The 19,776-nt window shown below is 61.7% G+C and overlaps 1 protein-coding gene across 1 annotated transcript in view; it reads right to left on the bottom strand.

Moving 5' to 3' along the window:
- KCNQ2 (potassium voltage-gated channel subfamily Q member 2) overlaps positions 1 to 19,776 on the bottom strand; it is a 47,116-nt gene that overhangs the window by 15,278 nt on the left and 12,062 nt on the right. Inside the window, exons 3-13 of the mRNA XM_019637151.1 lie at positions 15,846 to 15,936; positions 14,952 to 15,078; positions 14,497 to 14,672; positions 13,735 to 13,860; positions 12,897 to 13,007; positions 12,030 to 12,125; positions 9,650 to 9,744; positions 8,538 to 8,567; positions 5,196 to 5,264; positions 4,939 to 4,968; positions 863 to 916 (exon numbers count right to left, since the gene is read on the bottom strand). Coding sequence (XP_019492696.1) covers positions 863 to 916; positions 4,939 to 4,968; positions 5,196 to 5,264; positions 8,538 to 8,567; positions 9,650 to 9,744; positions 12,030 to 12,125; positions 12,897 to 13,007; positions 13,735 to 13,860; positions 14,497 to 14,672; positions 14,952 to 15,078; positions 15,846 to 15,936 — 1,005 coding nt within the window. The remainder of the gene's footprint in view (positions 1 to 862; positions 917 to 4,938; positions 4,969 to 5,195; positions 5,265 to 8,537; positions 8,568 to 9,649; positions 9,745 to 12,029; positions 12,126 to 12,896; positions 13,008 to 13,734; positions 13,861 to 14,496; positions 14,673 to 14,951; positions 15,079 to 15,845; positions 15,937 to 19,776) is intronic.

Here is a 19,776-nt window from a genome sequence, read left to right as displayed (position 1 = left end):
ACAGGGAGCGTGGATGGGCCCTCCGAGCCTCTCCCCCGGTGCAGAGGGACTCAGACCATGCATGGACACAGGGGCACAAGCATGCCGCCCGGGCCTGGCCCTGCGGCACGATCCCTGGTGCCCGCCGTGCGGCACCACCGCCTCCACGGCCAACACCGACCGCATGCCGTGACAACAGGACAGGTGAGCAGCTGCCCACACATGACACGGCTGCACCGGGCAGGGCGGGAGGCGGGCAGGAGGGAGACGGGGCGCGCGGGCACCCAGAGCAAGCAGCAGAACAGACGCTTCCACACACCCGACAGCAGACAGTAGACAGAGGGGGGAATGGTGCAGGCAAGGGCCCCGTGGTGCAGGGGTGGGCGGCTTCTCCACCGTCCGGTTTCCGGTCTGCCCTAAACCAGCCCGCACTCGGGAAGGGGAGCCATGGGCCTCTGGCTTCCTGGGGGGTCTGGTGTGTCAGGACCATGGGGAGCCCGGCACACACAGGGCAGAGCTGCCTCCGGCAGGCGGGCGGGCAAGGCGGCCAGTTAAGGGGCAGCTGTCCTCAGGTGCATAGTAGAGGTGCTAGATTGATGCCTGGGGAAAAGGCTCACCCAGCAGCTGGGGCCTGGGGCCGTGCCCTTTCTGGGTTTCAGAACCCTCAGCAGGCCCCCTCCTGCTTGGAGCGGGCTTCCTTTGGCTCAGAGAGAAAAGGGTGTTGGAATCAGGGGGATCCTAGCTCTCCCCCATGAGCGGCCAATCAGAATTGGGGCCCAGGGGCCAGGCCTCTCCCTGGCTCATCTAGAACCTCTACTAAGCAGAGTGTTTGGAGCGGAACAGCCGTGCAGCAATGGTCGTCCGTGCGACGCGTCCGCGGTACCTAGGATGTCCAGGGCAGCATCCACACAGGCCCTCTCTGCACGGTCTGCCTTTACTGGAAATGAGGAGAGCACAGTTAGTCCCCGGGCACCCGAGCAGGACACGGCCAGAGGGAGCCTGGGCCGGCCAGTGGGCAGGAGGCACAGGTAGACTGGGGCACCACGGCCCTGCTGGGGCAGCTCTGGGCGCAGGGCCCCCCGCTACAGCGACGCAGCTGAGCAAGGGCAGCCAGGAAGCTGCACATAAAGTCTTCTGCTGGCCTGGAAAAGAAAAGAGTGCCCTATTTTTGGAGAAAAAAGAAATTCCTTGTTTTTTCCTCCAAAAATACCTTTTCCTTTCAGAGTTAGAGTTTGGGGCCACGTCTTTGTAAAGATGTATTATTTTTTGCTATATTCATGCGAACAAAAAAATAATACATGATCTTAGACTTTGCAAAAGGCTGGTTCTAGATGGACGGGGTTCTAGGAAGCACACATTTGGGGGAGGACAACGTGCACTTTGGCTTCACAAACCAATTGCCGAGGTTTCGCCGAGCCCACCAGCTGCCCGATCAGAAGTGGGTCTCAGTTTACCCAGGAAGCACTGGCTGCCTCTACCTGGAGGGAAGCTAGAGAGAAGGGGGTTTGGGGGCGCCTGGATTTAAAAGGACGGCCGAGGGGGCCGGCCGAGTGGCTCAGTTGGTTAAGAGCTCGCTCAAGAGTGTGAGCTCTGAGCAACAGGGTCACCAGTTCGATTCCCGGCCTGAGCTGAGCTGCCAGCAGCTGCCAACAGGTGGCAGGATGGCTCAGCTAAAAAATTATAATAATAATAATAATAATAATAATAATAAATAAATAAAAGGACGGCCGAAGCCAGTTCATCTCGGGTCCCAGAAAAACCCGCCTCAGTGAGCAGAAGTGGGCCTGCCAGGCGGCTCTGCAGGAAGGGTCCGCCAGAGGTGAGCACGCCAGGCCTCCCCACGCAGAAGACTCATCTCTGCCCTAGGACACGTACGTCCTTCAGCAAAACTGAAAGCAGCAAACGAGAACTAGAGAAACCCTTCGCTCTCCCCGCCCCCTTCTTCGCAGCTGCTGCCTGAGACAGCAGTTCTTAAACCGTGGCCCCGAGGAACGCAACTCACGAGAACCAGCTCCAGGAAGGAGGCCCAGCGTCCACACGCTCGTTTCAACACTGGTGGCACCTGCTGGTGTCCAGGTGCCTCTCACCACTCACCAACACAGGACATGTCTAGCCAACTCCAGCGGGCCAACAGGTCCAGGGTCCTCAGAGCCCCCCTGCTGCCTGTAGGCTGAGAGCCGCTGGCCCTGCCACGCCTTGCTCTCCAAGGAGGACCCCGCATGCCCCACAAGCTTGCTCCCTGTGGGACCTGCCCTGTCACTTCAGTGACGAGCAAGCCTCTGAGGGCTTGGTCCTGGCGGGAGGGGTCTGGGGTCCGGCTGTCCTAGTGCGTGCTCCCACTTGGGACAAACCTCCCTGTGGCGTCCCACTAGCGGCTCTGCTGCTCACAGAAGCCCCTCAAATTTGGGGCAAATGTGTCAGTCAGGGGTCCACCGAAGCCTGCAGGACAGCTAAAGACGGGGACCCCTCGGCCAGCTCCTTCTGGGGTCCCAGGCATCCACCCTCACCGGGAGGACCCTCCCTTTGGGAAGGAGGGTGGTGAGGGGTGGGCTCTGCCTCCAACTCTTTTGAAGGGTCCCAGCTTTGCCCAACCCCCCAACCAGCTTTGCTCCTTCAAACATCCCAGCACAGTCACCTGCCCTGGGCACGTCCAAGGGCCCCTCGGCCCCACACGTACTGGGGAAGCGTTCCTGATGGGGACCGCCCCACGCCTGATTCCTGAGCACATGAGACTGAGGGGCCTCGCCGACTATTTCGCTTCGATGTAAACTTAAGCAGCCGCACATGGCCAGTGGCTCCTGTACAGGGCAGCACAGCCTGAGGCCCTGACACAGCTGGGGGAGGGGAGCCACTGCTTTGGGGGTGCAAGGATCCCCAACTCCAGCCTGTTCCCTCTGGGCCATGCTGGCACTGAGGTGTTCCTGCCCATGTCAGCCAAGCAGAGTGTCACCCAGTCTGAGAGCTGCTGGCATCCAGCCCAGGGCGCCCAGGCCCAAGAGGGTGGCAGAGGCACCACAGACACTCACCAAGACCAGACTGGACAGACACGCCTGCGACAAGGAGGGGCCCACACGGACAAGGGGGCAAAGTGGCTGGGGGCTGGGGTCTCCTCCAGGGCCGGGGGGATTGGGGGCAGTCAGAAATGGGAAGGCACAGGACAGGTTAGGGACAGCCGGGGCAGCAGAGCCCGAGACCCCTGGCTGCCCCAGGCCCCGGCCCTAACCCCAGTGCCGACTGCCTTGGTCTGATGCCAGGATAGCCATGGGCGTGCCACCGTGAGCCAGGCCCGGAGGGGTCTCACAGGAGCTGAGTGAGGGTCCCTGTGCCCACCTGCACTTTATGGTACAGGATCACCTGGCCGGGCAGCCCAGGGACGCCCACCCCCTCCTGGGTACAAGTGGCAGAACAATTTCCCACATGGCTGCTACGGTGCTAAAAAAAGGGGTGTCTGTGGCTGCCCCAGGTAAGGGGACAGAAACACTGGCCTCAGTTACCTGGCTGACAGGTGTGCCTCCCAAAAGGAGGCTGGGCCAGCCTGGCTCTAGGGGAAGCCACTGGGTCACAGGCGGGCGGGAACACATGACACACAGGGGGGACACGAGGATTGGTGTACGGGAAGCAGGGGGCATACCGCAGAGCTCGGGGGGCTCCTGTGTGTCCTCACCTTGAGTCCTGCTTTCAGGGTCAGCCACCTCATCCCCAAAGACAGAGCGCACGTGAAAGGGGCCCAGGAAGGGCAGTGACATGAATAAAGGCACTTGGGGGCAGGCGAGATTTCCAGATTGGGGGAGGGGAGGGCAGGAAAGGAGAGAGAGAGAGAGAGGCTGAGACAGAGCATTGCTGGGGGGCGAGAGTAAAGCCAGGCCGAGAGCACGGAAGCCGCCTCACGCCACAGGGGCCTCCGATGGATGGTGGGCAGGGAGAAGGGGCAATGCCTCAGGCCGCAGAGCCCGGCCCCGCCTCCCCAGGGTCCAGGGTCCCGCTGCACAGGGCCAGACGCAACACGACAGGAACTGATAAGTGGGCGCCCCTTGGGGTGCCGGGCCGTGCTAAGTAGGCATTTTCCTTTTCACCCCGAGGACAGCCATGCGGTCAGCTCCCCTTGCAACCCCATCCTGTTGATGAGAACAGTGGGGGCTGCACCCGCTAATCCAACTCTGGTCCAGTGTTCATTTTCTTAGCCTCTTCGAGGGGGCCTATCACTGCTGTTCAGGGCAAAAGCAGTGCCCATCTTTTCACTTCCAGGCACAAGCCGTCATTCCCTTTTTGGGGATCCGGAGACAGGGAAGCACACCCTCTCCATTTCCCCCACCTGGGCGGCCAGTTGAGCCGCCTCAGATCCAGGGGGGCACTAATGGAGGGTGGCGTCTCTGGCCAGAGGTCCAGCCTCACTCTGCAGCGTGCGGACGGGGTGCTGGGGGTCCCCAGAACTCAGGGAACCCAGCACAGTGACAGCCAGGCAGGCTGCAGTTCATCAGACTTGACCGGATTTTCTTTTTAACACCAGGAAAACGGTAGACTGCCATTACCCCCACTCTCCGCCCACAGCAGAGGTCACCCACAGTCCCTGCATGGGATCTCTAACCTTCAGCCCCCCCAGGACAGGAGACCCTGCTCAAAAGAGGAACCCGTCACCACTCGCTTCAGAAACTTCAAAAAACCAGGTCTGCCATTCAGGCAGTGAAGACCCTCCTCTGCGTGCCCTCCTCCACCATCTGACCCTGACCCAGAGAGGGGGCAGACACCCCTGGGCTTCTCACCCGGCCCTCCCCCATTTCGGAAATCCCCACCTTAGGGCCCCAGAGCTGCTCTCACAGGGGACACAGGAAACTGATGTAAGGGCCCATGTCACCTCCAGGCAGGGTTCCAGGCACACAGTCCCACATGGGGGCCCCCACAGAACCCCTCAGCTGCCCTGAAGACGTGCGGTGCAGACACGGGGGGCAGGCAGACACTGACCTGGGAGAGGGCTCTGGCTGTGGCTCCTTCCTTCAAACAGAAGTGATAAGACTGTCAGCGGCTGACTCTGCTGGGCACACCCTGCGGGGCCCACCCCATCTAGAGACCAGTGGGCAGAGCACGCCAACGTCACCAGGTCCGTGGCCAGCCTGTGCGGGCATCCTGCCCCGTCCCCGCTCTTGTAGGAAGCAGGGCCCCTCAGTTGGACCAAGACACCCGACCCCCTGGGGGCTCCAGCCTGGGACCCCTGCCCCGACCTGAAGGTGAGTCCGGATTTACTCTTGAGGTTCCGAAGCAGCTCCAGCTGGTTGAGCGGTGGGATCAGTCTGCGGGGAGAGGAGAGGCCAGTGAGGGGCGCCTCATCAGAACCTCTTTCACACATGGGGCCTGGGATGTTAATGCCCAGGGGACATAGGGTGTGGCCTGTCACAGGAAGAAAGAGGGGAATTCCATGGCAGGCAGACCTGGGGCACCATCTGCACCTCTTCTGGGGCCTGGGCCCTGGACGTGGGTGTGGGCAGTGACCGCACGCCCGGCAGAGGGGTGGGAGAGGTACACCGGCTGTCCATCCATGGACACCCCACCCCTGACGGCATGGAGCCAGTGGAGCAGGGCACCCGAGGACCAGCAGAAGGCCACGTACCCTCCCCCCCTTCCCAATCCCTGCAAACACAGCACCGCGACACATTTAGGCTCCCAGACCCCTTCTGCAGCCCAGCAGGGCCAAGTCACGGAGGAGCTTCACTGCACTGCAGAGGAGTCGCCGGGATGGGGACCCTGGACCAGCTCTGCTCTGAGGCCCCTCTCCCCAGATCCAGTCACACCCACCCAAGACAGCCTCATGCCCGGCCCGTCTGCTGGCCGGGCATTCAACCTGCAGCCACTTCGGCCACTGGGCAGCTCCAGCAGGACTTCCGTGGAAACAAGCCGAGAGTAGAATCAAGACCCAGCACTGGCACCAGGATGGGGATCTGTAGCCCTAAGCCTTCCCCACCCACCGTGACCTCCACCTTGACCCCCTCACCCGCTGTGACACCCCCACTCTGTTCTGTGACACCCTATCCCACTCTGTGACACCCCCACCCATTGTGATACCTCCACCCACTGTGACATCCTCACCTGCTATGACCCCCTCACCCGCTGTGACACCCCCACTCTGTTCTATGACACCCTATCCCACTGTGTGACACCCCCACCCATTGTGATACCTCCACCCATTATGACGTCCTCACCTGCTGTAACACCCCCACCGCTGTGACACTCCCACTCTGTTCTGTGACACCCTATCTCACTCTGTGACACCCCCACCCATTGTAACACCCCCACCCACTGTGACACCCTCACCTGCTATGTGACACCCCTACAGCACTGTGACTCCCCTACTCAGCCTGCTGGAGTCCCAATCACTTCCCTACACCATGCCCCAAGACCTCCCCCTGCAGCCCCAGCCCCCCAGCTCTGTCCTCAGCCTCCATCCTTCTGGACCTGGGGACCCCCGACCCCCCTCCAAGCACCTCTCAGCCCCCGCCCAGCACGGCGTCTGAGCCTCTCCTCAGCGCCCAGCCACAGAGGCCCCACCCCAGCCCCTCCCAGTGGCCTCCTGGACCTGCTCCCCAATCCTGACATTTCACCCGACACCCTCTGCCTCCAGGCTGGAGCCCACCTCGCCTGGAAGCGTACCACCCTCAGTGTGACTGGTCCTTGTCACCTCATGCTCAAATACTCAGTGGCTCCCCGTTGTCTCCAAAATAGAGGGATCACAGACCTCACGGCACCCAGGGCCCTGACGATCAGCCCACTCGTCTCTGGCTTTGCTGTGGTCCCTGCGCACGGGGCGCCCTCCCTCTGCCCGGGGCCTGCACAGCCAGACCTGGGTGGGTGGTGCTCCAGAAATGCTGGGGGAGGGGGGGGCTTGCGAGTGCTCTCCCTCCTCCCCCACCCCTTCCCCCAAAGCTGACCTGTCCTCCTGGGTCAAGACTAAGCAGGAAGCCCCGGCAGTCGGCTGTTCCTGCCATAGGCAGCAGCGCCACCGGGACTGCGCATGGGGGCAGAACTGGCATTCCTGCCCCCCTTGACTACCCGCCCACAGGCCTGGAGCAGAGACCCCGGGACAGCCCTCCCCCCACAGCCCCCACACACACAGGTCCAACACACACGTTGGGGACACACAGGTGGGACATCATGCCCCGGATACACAGCAGCACGAAACATGGGCAGGCAGGGCTGCGGGCAGGGGTGTGCACACACCACACACAGGGACACACACACAGCCTGCCCCCTCCCAGGGCAGTCAGTCGTGGAGGACCAGGGATGACGGAAGTGGGGACACTGCAGCGGGGCGTGCACCAGTAGAGAGCAGCGGCTGGCCTGGGGCTCAGCTGGCTCCAGGGCAACTCCAGCCACCCAGGCCTGGCAGCACGGGGAGGCCGCCTCTGCAGACCTTGGGGAACCCGGGCTGCTGGAGTAGATGAAGGGGCACCTCCCGGGCCTAGGAGCCTGTCAGGGCCTGAAGAAGGGGAGCCCCAACTTCCCGGGCATCCTGGAACCCCAGGAGTCCAGGGTCCACAGCGGGGAGGAGACTGCTTCTATCGCCACCTCCTGAGTGAGGCCTCTGGGGTCACTGGCAGAGTAGGCACGTGCTGGGGGTGGACATGCCCGTGGGGACGCTGGTCCCGCCTGCCTATGGACATGGACATGGCCCCGGGCTGCCCAGCACGCACCCCCTTCCCTTCTGAGTGGAGCTAACTTGCGAACACGGTCCCCACAGAGGTCACACAAAAGGGTGAGTGGCCCCTGGAGGTGCCGAGAGCTGCTGCCCAGGACCCCCAACTCTGCCCACACAGGGCGAGGGCTGTGCACATCCCCAGCATGGTCCCCACCGCCCCACAGGGAAGGAGAGGGCCAGAGACGCGGCACTGTGCATGGCTGAAACTTCCTGTCGCAGCTCAGTGCCCCAGTCTGGGCAGATGACCCGTTTCCTTCCTTTGGGCAACAGTTAAAGGTGCGGCAGACACAGCGACCAGAACTCCTCCGAGGACCTGCACCTCCCTCCCACTGCAGTGGGAAGATGGGGGCATCTAGTCCACAGATGGGGGCGCCACGCAGGCCGAGGCAAGCCGCCCGCGGAAGAGGCCACTGTGCAGAGCGGAGCTGCCTGCCAGGAGCCGGGGGCTCCGCCGGGGTGTGCCCCGAGCTCGTATGTGGAAGCCCCACCTCCACCACCTCTGCACTGTGCATAAGTGGGGCCTGTGGGGTTGGGGGGAGGCGCAGAGGAGGGACCCCAGCCACTGAAACAAGGCAGGAAGCAGGACAAGGGACAGAAGACAACCCGGGAGAGAAGGAAGGATCCAGCACATGAAAGCAGCTGTGGAGGGTGGCGGGGACAGGAGGGCGCCGGGGGAGGCAAGGAGGGTGTGCTCCAGGCAGGGGCACAGGGTGACAAGGGCAGCACCCTGCCCCAGGCAGGGTCCACAGGCTGGGACAGGGGTGCAGGGTGCTTGGCGGGGTGGCCGCCGGCTCTGCAGACCAGGGCGGCCCATGACAGTCCCACACAGAAGACAGGACCACACCACACGCTTTCTGTCCCATGCATTTCCTACCTGGAGGCCCCGTAGGTTTGAGCTTGCGAGCTTTTAAGTGTTTTCACACACACACAAGGGAAAAGAATGGGAATTTAAAAAGAACGGGATAAGAAAACGCAAATGAAACAAAATAGTCGAGGAGAGTGGGGGGAACAACAGAACAAAGAAAATTAGCATGAGGGTCAGTCCTGCCTCGGCCAGGAGGGCTGGGCGCACAGTGCGGGCTGGTCCGGATGGGCGCCGAGGGGGGCGGGGCGGGCGGCACCCTCTCCCCAGGTGACAAGCCCCCACACAGGCAGGTGGCAGGTGGGGCTGGCCTCTGGCCACCAGGCCATCACTGACTCCAGCACCCTCAGGAGGACCCTGCCCAGCCTGCTCTCAGGTGAGGGTTGTGGGTGGAAACCCCCGGGTGGACACGGGAATCCTTGGGCTCCATGTCACCCTGCAGGGTGGTGCCCACCCACCCAAGGGCATCAGTCCCAAGCAGATGTCAGGCAGTCCCCAGCCTGTCACCTCAGGCCTCATTCTAAGCAACAGCCAGGCATAGATCCACACTCTCGTCCCAGCTGCCACCTGCCCTTGCCTGGAAAGCTGCCTGCTGACCACACAGGCCTCCGCCAACCGTCCTCCACAGAGGCCTCCCCACCCCTTCTCTCCCACCCGAGGGCACCTGGGGTGTCTGTCCTGTTGGGGGAGCCTGGAACCCCAGGATGTACGGGTCTCCTGTTCCCAGAGCCGCACTGCGGGCTGGGGTCATTCTCCTTCCCCCACGCAGACACACTGGTCCTTGTGGTAGGACAGAGGGTCAGGGTGATCCTTCTAAAGTGTGGGGCCGGTTACCTCGAGCGCTCTGGGGGGCCCGTCTTCACAGTGCCCACAACTCAGGGCCCCCCAGCTAGGAAGCTAAGCAAGGGAGATGGAGGTGAAAATAAAAAGCCATGAGCTATGAGACAAAGAGCAAAATTAACACCGAAATAAACCACACACAGAGCCCTTTTTGAAAAATACATACATTTCAAAGAAAAAGAAACAAACAAAAAATCAATCAAAATAATGAACAACCAAAAATGGGGTTTCAGAACAGACGGGAAGCGACGGGCCGCGAGGCGTGGTGGTGGCGACGGCAGTACCTGTACATGGGCACGGTGACCGTGCGCTCGTAGTACTGCCACGTGGAGTGCAGGTCCGTGCGCGACAGGTTGGTGGCGTAGAACCTCCAGGCGGACTGCGGGGGGCAGACGGCCTGCGGTCAGGCAGGCTGTGGGGCAGGACAGAGGGGGGGTCCCTCCCGCCTCTCCAAGGTCTCCGGGCGCCTGTCCCCACCCCCACAGGCCTCATCATCCTCTGAAGGACGGACACACGGACACACGTGACTGCCCACTGTAGGGCAGGTGGGGCACAGGGAGTCTGTCCCTTTCCTGGTCAACTTTGCTGACGCCAGGCAGTTACAGCCTGACATGGCGGTCACCTCCTGCCTCCGCGCCTTGAGGGGATGTTACACTGGGCCCCTCTGACCTCAGGAGCTGAGGGCAGGGGACACAGGCCTCCATCCCCCCCGAGTGGCAGCCACAGCCAGTGAGACAGTGAAACAGCACAGCACAGGGTCCTGGCTGCTGTCCACACCGTCCTCCACCGGGCCGGGCCTCTGTTGCCGACGTGCGTGTGGTGACATGCACATGACGAGAGTCACCATTGCTGTGCAGCTGTCACCAGTATGTAGTCCCACATGCTCGTCACCTCACAGTGCAGGGTCCCCCGTTCCTTCCCTGCCCCCCAGGCAGCCACCAGTCTGCACGGTCCCCACGGACATCCCTAGTGACACACGTCCTGCCGCGATCTCCTCACACACAGCTTCCCGCGCTGGCTTCTCTCACTTGGCATATCCCCAACCCATCCACGTTGCACTGCGTGTCAGCACTTTGTCTGAGGCTGAATAATATTCAGCTTACTGGGTAACACCGCCTTCATCCACTGACGGACACCTGGGCCGTTTCCACCCTTTGGCTGTTGTGAATCGTGCTACTACGAACACTAGTGTGAAAGTTTTGGGTTGAACACCTGTTTTCAATTCTTTGGAATGTATACTTAAAAGTGGGATTGCCAGGTCATTTATAATATTTAATGTTTTGAGGAGCCACCGAGCTGTTGTCCATAGTGGCTGCACCATTTCACATCCCTATGAGCAGTGAGGGCTCCGATTTCTCCACGTCCTCGCCAACACTTTTTTATTTATTTATTGTTAATTTTAGTCTCCCTGGTGGATGTGAAGCAGTCTCTCATGGTGGTTTTGATTTGCATTTCCCTAATGACTAATGATGTTGAGCATCTTCTCATGTGCTTGGCTGTTTGTGTATCTTCTTTGGAGAGATGTCTACTGAAGTCCTTCACCCATTTCTTAGCTGGTTTTGCCTTTTCATTGTCGAGCTGGAAGGGTTCTATATACGTTCTGGATACCAGACGCTTATCAGATACGGGATTTGCAAATGTCTTCTCCTATTCTGTGGGTTGTCTTTTCACCCTACAGTGTTCTCTGATGCACAAAAGTTTTAACTTTGATAAAGTCCTATGTATCTATATTTTTCTTTTGTTGCTTGTGCTTTCGGTCTCATTTCTAAGAAACCAAGGTCATGGAGATTTTCACCTATGCTGGGGGAACACTGGGTTTGCGTAAAGGACTTGCCAGCTCACAGGGATGTGGCAGTGCCCACACTGAACACGTCTGGGCCCAGGGATTAATCGTCCTTCCCTGATCCATGCACACTAGCGAGTGTAGGCCAGGCTGGTGGTAAAGGGGCCTCCTGGGAGAGCAGCCTGTGCATAGCTGTTTCCCCCAGTATTTGGGGGTCTTTCCAGAGCCCCAATGTTCCCATGTGTCTCCTTCCTGAACCTGTCCCTTCCAGGCTTTTCAAACTACCTGTTGTTGGTCCTGTCTGCCGTCCCTGACCCCATGGCTACAGCTAGCACCTGCCTTTGTGTTTGACAGTCACCACCTGGGAGGCCGCTCCACACCTGAGAAAGTTTCCAGGTGAGTGAATCACAAGCAAACGCTGTCAGGGTGGCTCAGGAAGCACTGCCGGACACAGAGTGGCCGCTGCACCCCCAGCAGAGAGGCTGGCTGAGCTGGGGCTGCACAAACGCAGCTTGAGCACCTACTGACTACCTGAGTGGGGATCTCTGAGCCCCGACATGTACGCAGCATGGGTGTGACAGCGCCCCTGCCTACCAGGGCACTGTGAAGGGCAACCTCAGTGGCACCTGTGATGGCCTGGCCCAGGAACCGGGGCCCACACATGACGACGGCCAGCACCAGCGCCGCACTGCTGTGTGGCCTTGGGCATCTGAACGGGTTCTCAACACACGCACTAGACTTCCCATGCCTGACCTGTTCCTGAAGAGGGACGAGGACGCACCCACAAACAGGGACACCCCTGAGCAGGGCTCTGCTGCTGGACATGGTGGGACCAGGCCGGGGGCTTCCACTGGCCCCGAGTGGGGGCTTCCTGGACTCACCTGGATCAGGCCTGCAGCGGGGTTCCGCCTCTTCTCGAAGTGCTTCTGCCGATGCTGCTCCTGGACTTTCAGGGCGAAGCCAGACCCCAGAATGCCCTGCAGGTCACCAGGGTCAGGAGGTGCCCCAGGGCCACAGCCCCCACGCCACCCTCACCTGCACACTCCAGGGCCTCCCGGCTCTACCTCCACCTCCTCGGTCTCTAATCACCTGGAGACCCAGCTGGGGGAACACTGGGTTTGGCGTAAAGGACTTGCCGGCTCATAGGGATGTGGCAGTGCCCACACTGAACACCTGTGAGCCCAGAGATTAATCGTCCTTCCCTGATCCGTGCACACCAGCAAATGCAGGCCAGTCAGGCTTATGGTGAAGGCGCCACCTGGGAGAGCAGCCTGTGCAAAGCTGTTTGCCCCTTGCCAGCTGCCCCTCTGCCCTGCCCAACCGTAGGTGGAGAGTTAACAGAGCCCTCGCCCCCTCTGCGGGAAATGGGGTCTTTGGCACCCTGGAGACCAGACAAGGGATCCTTGGAACTGCACAGCATTGTTCCTGATCACAAGGACCCTACTGGCCAGTCCCACTGACTGGGAGGAGCTGACAGTGATCAACAGATGCAGGGTCACAAGCCACAACTTGGGGACGCTCAGAGAGATCTGATGGGGCGTAATGGATGCTGCCAGCTCTGGGCCAGTGCAGCTGCCACTCGGGGTCCTGGGAAGGGTGCCTCCGTGCACCCAAGCTGCCACCTCCAGCTCCCAGGGGGGCTATGGACCCTACTGGGAGCCCTGCTCCTGACCCACGTCCCCCCTGTGGTCACCCAGGGAGCCTGTGACTCCGCCCCCACCAAAGACAGGAAGGAAAGCAGGACTCACAGCAGGAAGAGCAAAGAAGGAGACACCAATGAGGGTGAATGTTGCCGCCAAGAGCCTCCCATTCCAGGTCTGGGGGTACTTGTCCCCGTAGCCAATGGTCGTCAGGGTGATCTGCAAGGACAGCGAGCCTGGTCACTCGCCAAGCCTGGCCCTGGCCATGTAAAGGCCCGTGAGCCCGAGCTGGACACTCCTCAGCCTACACAAAGGGCTCACTCGCGTCCTCAGGGCAGGCTGGACACTGGACGGGGACAGACACAGAGGCCACCCCCTTCCATACCTCCCCCAACAGGCCCCAGTGAGGCCAGGGTCAGCATCGGCCATCCTTCAACCCTGCAACAGCTGGACCAAAACTTCCAAAGTCTCTCCTCTTTTTCCTACATGCAAGGGGTGGGGGGGTCACCCCAAGGCTCTGTTCCCATGTCACATGTGGGAGAGCCCAGAGGCAGCTGTCACACTCAGCACAGTGAGTGAGCACAGTGGCTTCAGCCCAGGACCAAGGCTGCAGGCATACAGCCAGGAGACACAGAAAGAGCCAGGGGCCTGAGAGGGAACAGTGCAAGAGGGAACCGCAGGGAACGTGGATGGGATGGGGCCCAGACACATGGTGCAGAGCCATGGGGGCACCGCAGGAGGCTGACGTGTAACTTCAGGCCAGAAGAGAGGGACGGGCCAGGGGAGGTGAGGAAACGGACACACACCCCCCAGGGCAAGGCTCGAGGCAGGGTGCTTCTGGTACATTGGGAGCCCTGGGAAGGGGTGGACGAGGGCCCCCAAGGAGGGCCATGCCAGGTGAGCATGTCCTCAGTGAAGGACAATGACCCCAGTGGCCAGGACTCACCAGGCCCCACCAGAGTGCATCTGCGTAGGTGTCAAAGTGATCATTCTCGCCCTTCTCCGCCAAATACACCAGAAATGAGGCCAGGATGAGGCACAGGAAGCCAATGTACCAGGCAGTGACCAGCTCCTGAGAGAGACAGTCGCGTCAGCGTGCCTGGCCAGCGTCCAGCCCCATCAGCCCCCAGGAGCTCCGAGGGGCTCAAGGCAGGTGGCAGGGGTGGCTGGTTTTCCGACCTCGGACCTGGGAGGACGGGCTGAGGATGGCAGCATGCACACCCACCCAGGTTCGGGAGGGTCCCCAGGTGGTCGAGGCCATCAGGCCAGAGGTTTTTGGCTTTGAGAACCTACCCCACCTTCCCTGACTGCATGCCCTCCTTGGGGAGCCAGCACCCCTGCTCCAACCTGCCAACCAAGCCCCCCCCCCATCTCAGGGCTCGGTCAGGAAGGACAGTGGGGAGAGCACCCATGGCCAGGGAGGCACAGCAGGGCAGGGCAGGGTCTGGGCCTCCTGGGGGCTCCCTGGAACATGCAGAGGAGCTTGGGACAGGACTCGGGGCTACAGCCACCTTGTGGGTCTCAAGGCCAGCGGCCACCGGCCACCACCCAACCGCCCACCGCCAGCCTGATGCCACAGCGACTGGAGTACCGAGCCAGGTACACTCGCTGGCCACGGTGGGGGCGGGGGGCGCCCCTGCGAGCGGCTGTGGTCTGTGGTCGGGGCGAAACCTGCCCGCCGCCGCCGCGCCTGCGCCCGCGCGCTCACCTTGCTGTGGGCGTAGACCACGGAGCCCAGGAGTTTCCACGTGCCGCCCCGCCGGTCCATGCGGATCATCCTCAGGATCTGCAGGAAGCGCAGGCTGCGCAGCGCCGACGTGGCGAACACGTTGCCCTGGGAGCCGGCGGCCAGCACGGCGATGGAGGCGATGAGCACCATGATGTCTGCGGAGACCCGGAGCTCAGCGGGCGGCCCTGCGCCTCGCCTCTGGGCTCCCCAGCCGGGGGTTCCGGGAGGATGGCCAGGCGGATGGATGGGGGCGCGTGCGAAGCGCCCAGCGCGGGGACCATGACTACGGTGCACCCGGCCCGGCCCTGCCCTGGGCACCCCGGCCTTTCAGGCCGCGGGAACCACAGGTCTGACACCGAGAGGGCGGCGCCGGGCCTGTGGTCTCGCCGGCCCCCCGGCAACCCCACTCTGCCGCCCCCACCCCCAGGCCTCACCGATCACGCAGAAGGGCTTCCGGGCGAACTTGAGCCGCCCCCTCCAGCCGCGGTACCGGCAACAGCAGCCCGCGGCCCATATCCGCACAAAGTACTCCACGCCGAACACCACGATGGTCACGATTTCCTGCAGGGAGGCCGCAGCTGAGCCCCCGCAGGGACTGTCGTTGTCATCGTCGTCGTCGTCCGTCCCCCACCCTCCCCCACCCTCCGTGAGCTGCTGTCAGTGGGGGGGCCCATCCTGCCTGTGTGAGCTGGTGTTGGGGGGTTCTCCTCCAAGCATGGGGCAGCCCCAGGAGAAGGCAGTGGAGGGAGGGCTCCGGTACATTCCGGACCAAGGAGGCCCCTCCGTCACCAACAGCAACACAGAAATTATACTGTGGTTGCCATGGCACCCACCCCTGCCCCTCATGGGGTTGCTGTGAGCAACACAAGCCCCACCCCACCCCCACATCTGCCGGGGAACACCCCCATCTCGATGGTGGAGGAGGCCACCTGGGCCCTGGGATCCAGTGGGAAAGAATGTGGGGGCAGTGGGGTGGGGGCTGTCAGGCGCTGTGACAGCACAGGTCAGGGACTAGGCCAGGTCAGGCTAGGGTGTAACGGGTGTTGGGGGGAGGGGGGTATGAGCTGAGGATGCTGTGATGGACACTGCAAGGTCACCAATGTCAGGAGGGGAGGCTGGGAAGGGCTGTGGGGTCACCCAGCTGTAGCTGGATGGGTAGGGTTTGTGGGTGCATGGAAAATGGGGTTTCCTGCTGTGGAGGAGACCAGGCTTATGCAGGGAGCGGGGTCTGGGGATCAGAGAGGACCCTTTGTCAGAGGCTCCATAGTAGTGAGCCAGGGGACAGAGTGCCACCTTCCCCATCCGCCTGGGGGTGGGCGGGGCCTCACCAGGATGTACAGCGCGCCCTCCGAGCTCTTCTCATATTCTTTGATGGTGGAGAACACAGACAGCACGAGGCAGGAGAAGACCAGCAGGAACCTGAGGGTGGAGGGAAGCTCGGTCAGCCGGTCGGCTGGCAGTGGAGGAGGAGGTATGGGGTCCATGGCCACATGCAGAGCCCAGGAAACGCCCACAGCCGCCCCCCAGGACACCCCACAGTCTCACCCACACCCCTCGTCCATCTGGTCAGCCCGGATAGCATTGTGCTTTGGGAAAGTCCCCAAAACTCCGTGACGGGGAACAGGCTGTGCCTTCTGCATGGCTGGGAAAGTAAGAACCAAGAGAGACCCCTGCCCGCCTCTCGGAGGCAAAGGTGGCGCTCCGTACATTCCATGTTTCCTCCTTCACAACTGTCCTCTCCAAGCTCAGAGGCAGAAACTTTCCTGTCTTCCTATTAAGACCGACCTTCAACGCAGCCACCCCAGCACCCTGCCTGGTGTCAATGTGAGGGGTCCTGTCCACAGATTCGCATCAGCAGGCCATGCTGTCAGCAGGCCATGCTGTCAGCCAGCAGTGCTGGTCCCGACTTACGGGAGACAGGAGCCACTGTGCAGCCAGCATGGACGCCAAGGTTCTGTCCAAAGCTCCAGCCAGGGCGTCCAGCCAGAGCGGACAGGGTAGGGTGAGGCCTCAGGAGCGAGCCCCTGATGGCTGAGGACCTGAGCTTCTGAGAGGCACAGAGCACAGTGTGGGCACACCATGCCCCTCCCACGTGTCCTCACCGGCCGGACACCCCCATCACCCCAGCCCCAGCTTCACACGCCCCGGTCGGGGGAGAGGGACTGAGATGGGGCCAGCACCGCGAGGTCCAACCTGAGCCTGGCCACAGCAACCCTGACTCGGGCCAGCCTGGCCCTATTTGGCTGGTGTCCTGCTGGCACCCAAGCCTGAGCTGAACTAAGTGTGCACTCAGCACCAGGGAGTGTAGGCTGGACCCCGGGCACCTCCAGTAGCCCTGCCTGTGCACCCTGAAGAGGCCTGGCAACTGTGCCGAGACACAGACCCCCCCCACGGGGGTGTGGACGTGACAGAGGCGTTGACAGTGCCTGCTGGCACAGCTAAAATGCACTCAGAGACACAGTCACATTTCAAAACCACAATTAATTTTCTTTGCTCATTAGCCAATTTATTCAATTAACTGAGCCCTGGAAAAAAGTCCAGAGAGCTCATGTGCCTTATACCCATAATTCTCTGTCTGCCTGGTGGTGTCTTCACTCGACCCGGTGGTGGGAAAGGAGCAATTGCACCCCAAGGGGTCCACCAGGAGTGGAGGATAAAGGATTCCAGGGTTCCAGGTTGGAACCCGAAGGTTGGGCAGTGGGAGACACAGAAAGCATCGCCCATTGAAAAGGAGGCATCTTAACCAAGCTCAGTTCAGTGCTGCGATGCGGGGAGCCCAGGTGAGACATGGAATCTGGGGGGCTTCCCCGAGGAGGTGTCCACGAGGGCAGCTCCTGCAGGGTGAAGTAGCGTTGGTGGGACCAAGAGGGGAGAAGGAAAGGGTGTTCCTGCAGAGAGAAGAACAATGGGGTGGCCAAAGTGGGGGAGGATGGCATGTCCCAGGACCCAGCAGAGAGTGAGTCTGACAGACTGGAGAATGGGACAGTGGGGAACGCCTGACACTGTCATCCCCATGTCAGGGACACAAAGACCCACTCCTCGTGCCACATAAAAACATCCGTCCGAAGTAAAAAGAGAAGGTCCAAGTCCCAAGGTGACCAGGCACTCTCAGCCCTGCTTCGTGAGGGCAGCGCTGCCTGGCACCTCAGAACATTCCGGAATGGCCGGCCATGCTGAGGGGATGGATGTACAGCCCTTCCCAGCAGGCCGTGGTGACCAGCGTCGGGAGCCGTGCCAGCAGTTCAGAAGACAAGCCCATCCCTCCCCACGGCCCCACCCCGGAAAGTACCAGCAACGGCTCCAGGCTTGTTTGTGAAGTTCTGGAACAGACGGTCACAGATGGTGGGGGGCAGGGGAGGCCCGCGTGCCCACACCGCCAGGAGGAAGGAGACGGGGAGGCTCCCTGCCACGTCCCCAAGCAAAGACAGCAGATTCCCACGGACACAGGGCACCCACACGCCTCGCCTGCAGGCCCAGAACTGGGGTCCTGACAGTTGGGGGGTCACCTCTAAATGCAAGGCCTCCCTCCTGTCCGCCACTTCTCCAAGCAGCTAAACAGTGGATAAGACATGTATTTCCTGTCTGCAGGCACTCGGTGACCAGCGACCGCCCCGCTGAGCACACAGCAGCATCACTGCCCCCCGATGGGGAACTTAGAGATGGGGAAACCCAGGCTCCAAGAGGCTGATGCGGGCTCTGCCTCGGGCCTCGTGGTCCCTGGGCACAGCGTCCTCGGTGACTGGGGACACTTCACTGAGGCCCAGCCCCAGGAAGCCTGGCGGGGGCTATCTCAGGAGGGGCCACCCTCCTGCAGGACAATGGGGGGTAACCACCCACAGCAATGCAGCCCATCGCATCACCCTGGGCAGACCCAGAGCTTCCCGGAGACCTGGGGGTGTGGGGGTGTGAGCATGGCGGTGCTCCTGCCTTTCCCCACCTCCTGCTCCCCGGCATCCTGGGCTCTGGCTCCTGACAGACTCAGAAGGCACCCTTCTCCTCCCCCTCTGGAGATGCTAGCGGACAGACAGCACAGCCCTGCTGTGGCCCCATGCTGGCCCTGCACTGCAGGTGAGCAGCCCCCCCCCCCTCCACCAAGGCTGGTAGCTAACCACCAGCACCACCCCGGGGCCCTGGGGGGAGTTCCCAAGCTCTCCAGCCTGGGAACTGTCCAGGCTGCAGAGAAAGAGGAAAGACAGACGGGAGGGGAGGCGAGGCATCTCTGATGGCAGGGCCTGCGGTTTCTGCAGCCGCTAATTATGATAATGAATTCAAAGTCAAGACGCTCCCCTAGCAGCGGTTGCCAAGGAGACAAGCATCTCAAGCGGCTGGCCCCCAGCTTCTAGGGGCCAGGATGGAGGGCAGGCAGGGTGGCCGGCGTGGGACGTGACCTCAGACAGGTGCTCACCTGAGCACTGGCCACCTGGAGAGTGAGCCGTGTCCCTGGTGCACCCAGGCCCTGTGCCTGCCAGAGGACCCCAGTCACAAGTGGCCACTAGGGATGTCGGCCCTGCACTCCAGGACCCACAGCACATGGCTTATCTCCACCAGCAGCAGGACAGGTGTCAGCAGACAAAGGGGGGGCTTCCAGCCACGCCTGAGCGCTCAGCAGAGCAGGACCCCTTTTTTGAAACAGGAAGGGGCATGGCAGGGTCCTGGGTAAGGAGGGGCCCACGGCAGCCAGGATAATGGTGGGGGACATGCACAGGGGGATCCCAGTGAAGGCCTGAGGACACGCCTCTGCTTCTGTCTCCCCTCCCCCATCTGACTGCAGGGAATATTTCTTTTTTGGAAAAACATGACAAAGCCACTGCTGCCTCCTTCCAGATTCCCCTCCACTGTGGGGGGGGGGGCAGGGAGGGCAACAGGGAGGGTGCCTCTGGGCAGGCAGGATGGAGGCCCCCCCATCGGTCTCCGGGAGTCCCCTAGCAGACTTCCTCCCTCCTTCCGAAGCCTGACTGGGGCTATTAACCTCATTTTACATATTTAATGAAATAAACATTTAACAAGCGAATGACAGGGGTGGGAGGAAGTCACGTGATCAGCACCCACTCACGGCCCCCCCATAGGCTGCTGTGGGGCAGAGTTGGGAGAGGTGGGTGGGGAGGGGTCCCCACACGGAGCCCCCACCTGCAGCCCCACAGGCTAGAATCCGCAGCAGCTCTGCGGTACGCAGGCATGTGAGGCAGCAGGCATGCTTGTCATTCTACAGACAAGAGAAAACGAGGCTCTGAAGCAGCTCGGTGGCCACACGGGGCGGGG

The sequence above is a fragment of the Hipposideros armiger genome, unplaced genomic scaffold (assembly GCF_001890085.2).
Source record: "Hipposideros armiger isolate ML-2016 unplaced genomic scaffold, ASM189008v1 scaffold_32, whole genome shotgun sequence".
In the NCBI taxonomy this organism is placed as follows: domain Eukaryota; kingdom Metazoa; phylum Chordata; class Mammalia; order Chiroptera; family Hipposideridae; genus Hipposideros; species Hipposideros armiger.
Note: the sequence above shows the minus strand (reverse complement) of the source record. Positions and strands in the feature narration are given on the sequence as shown.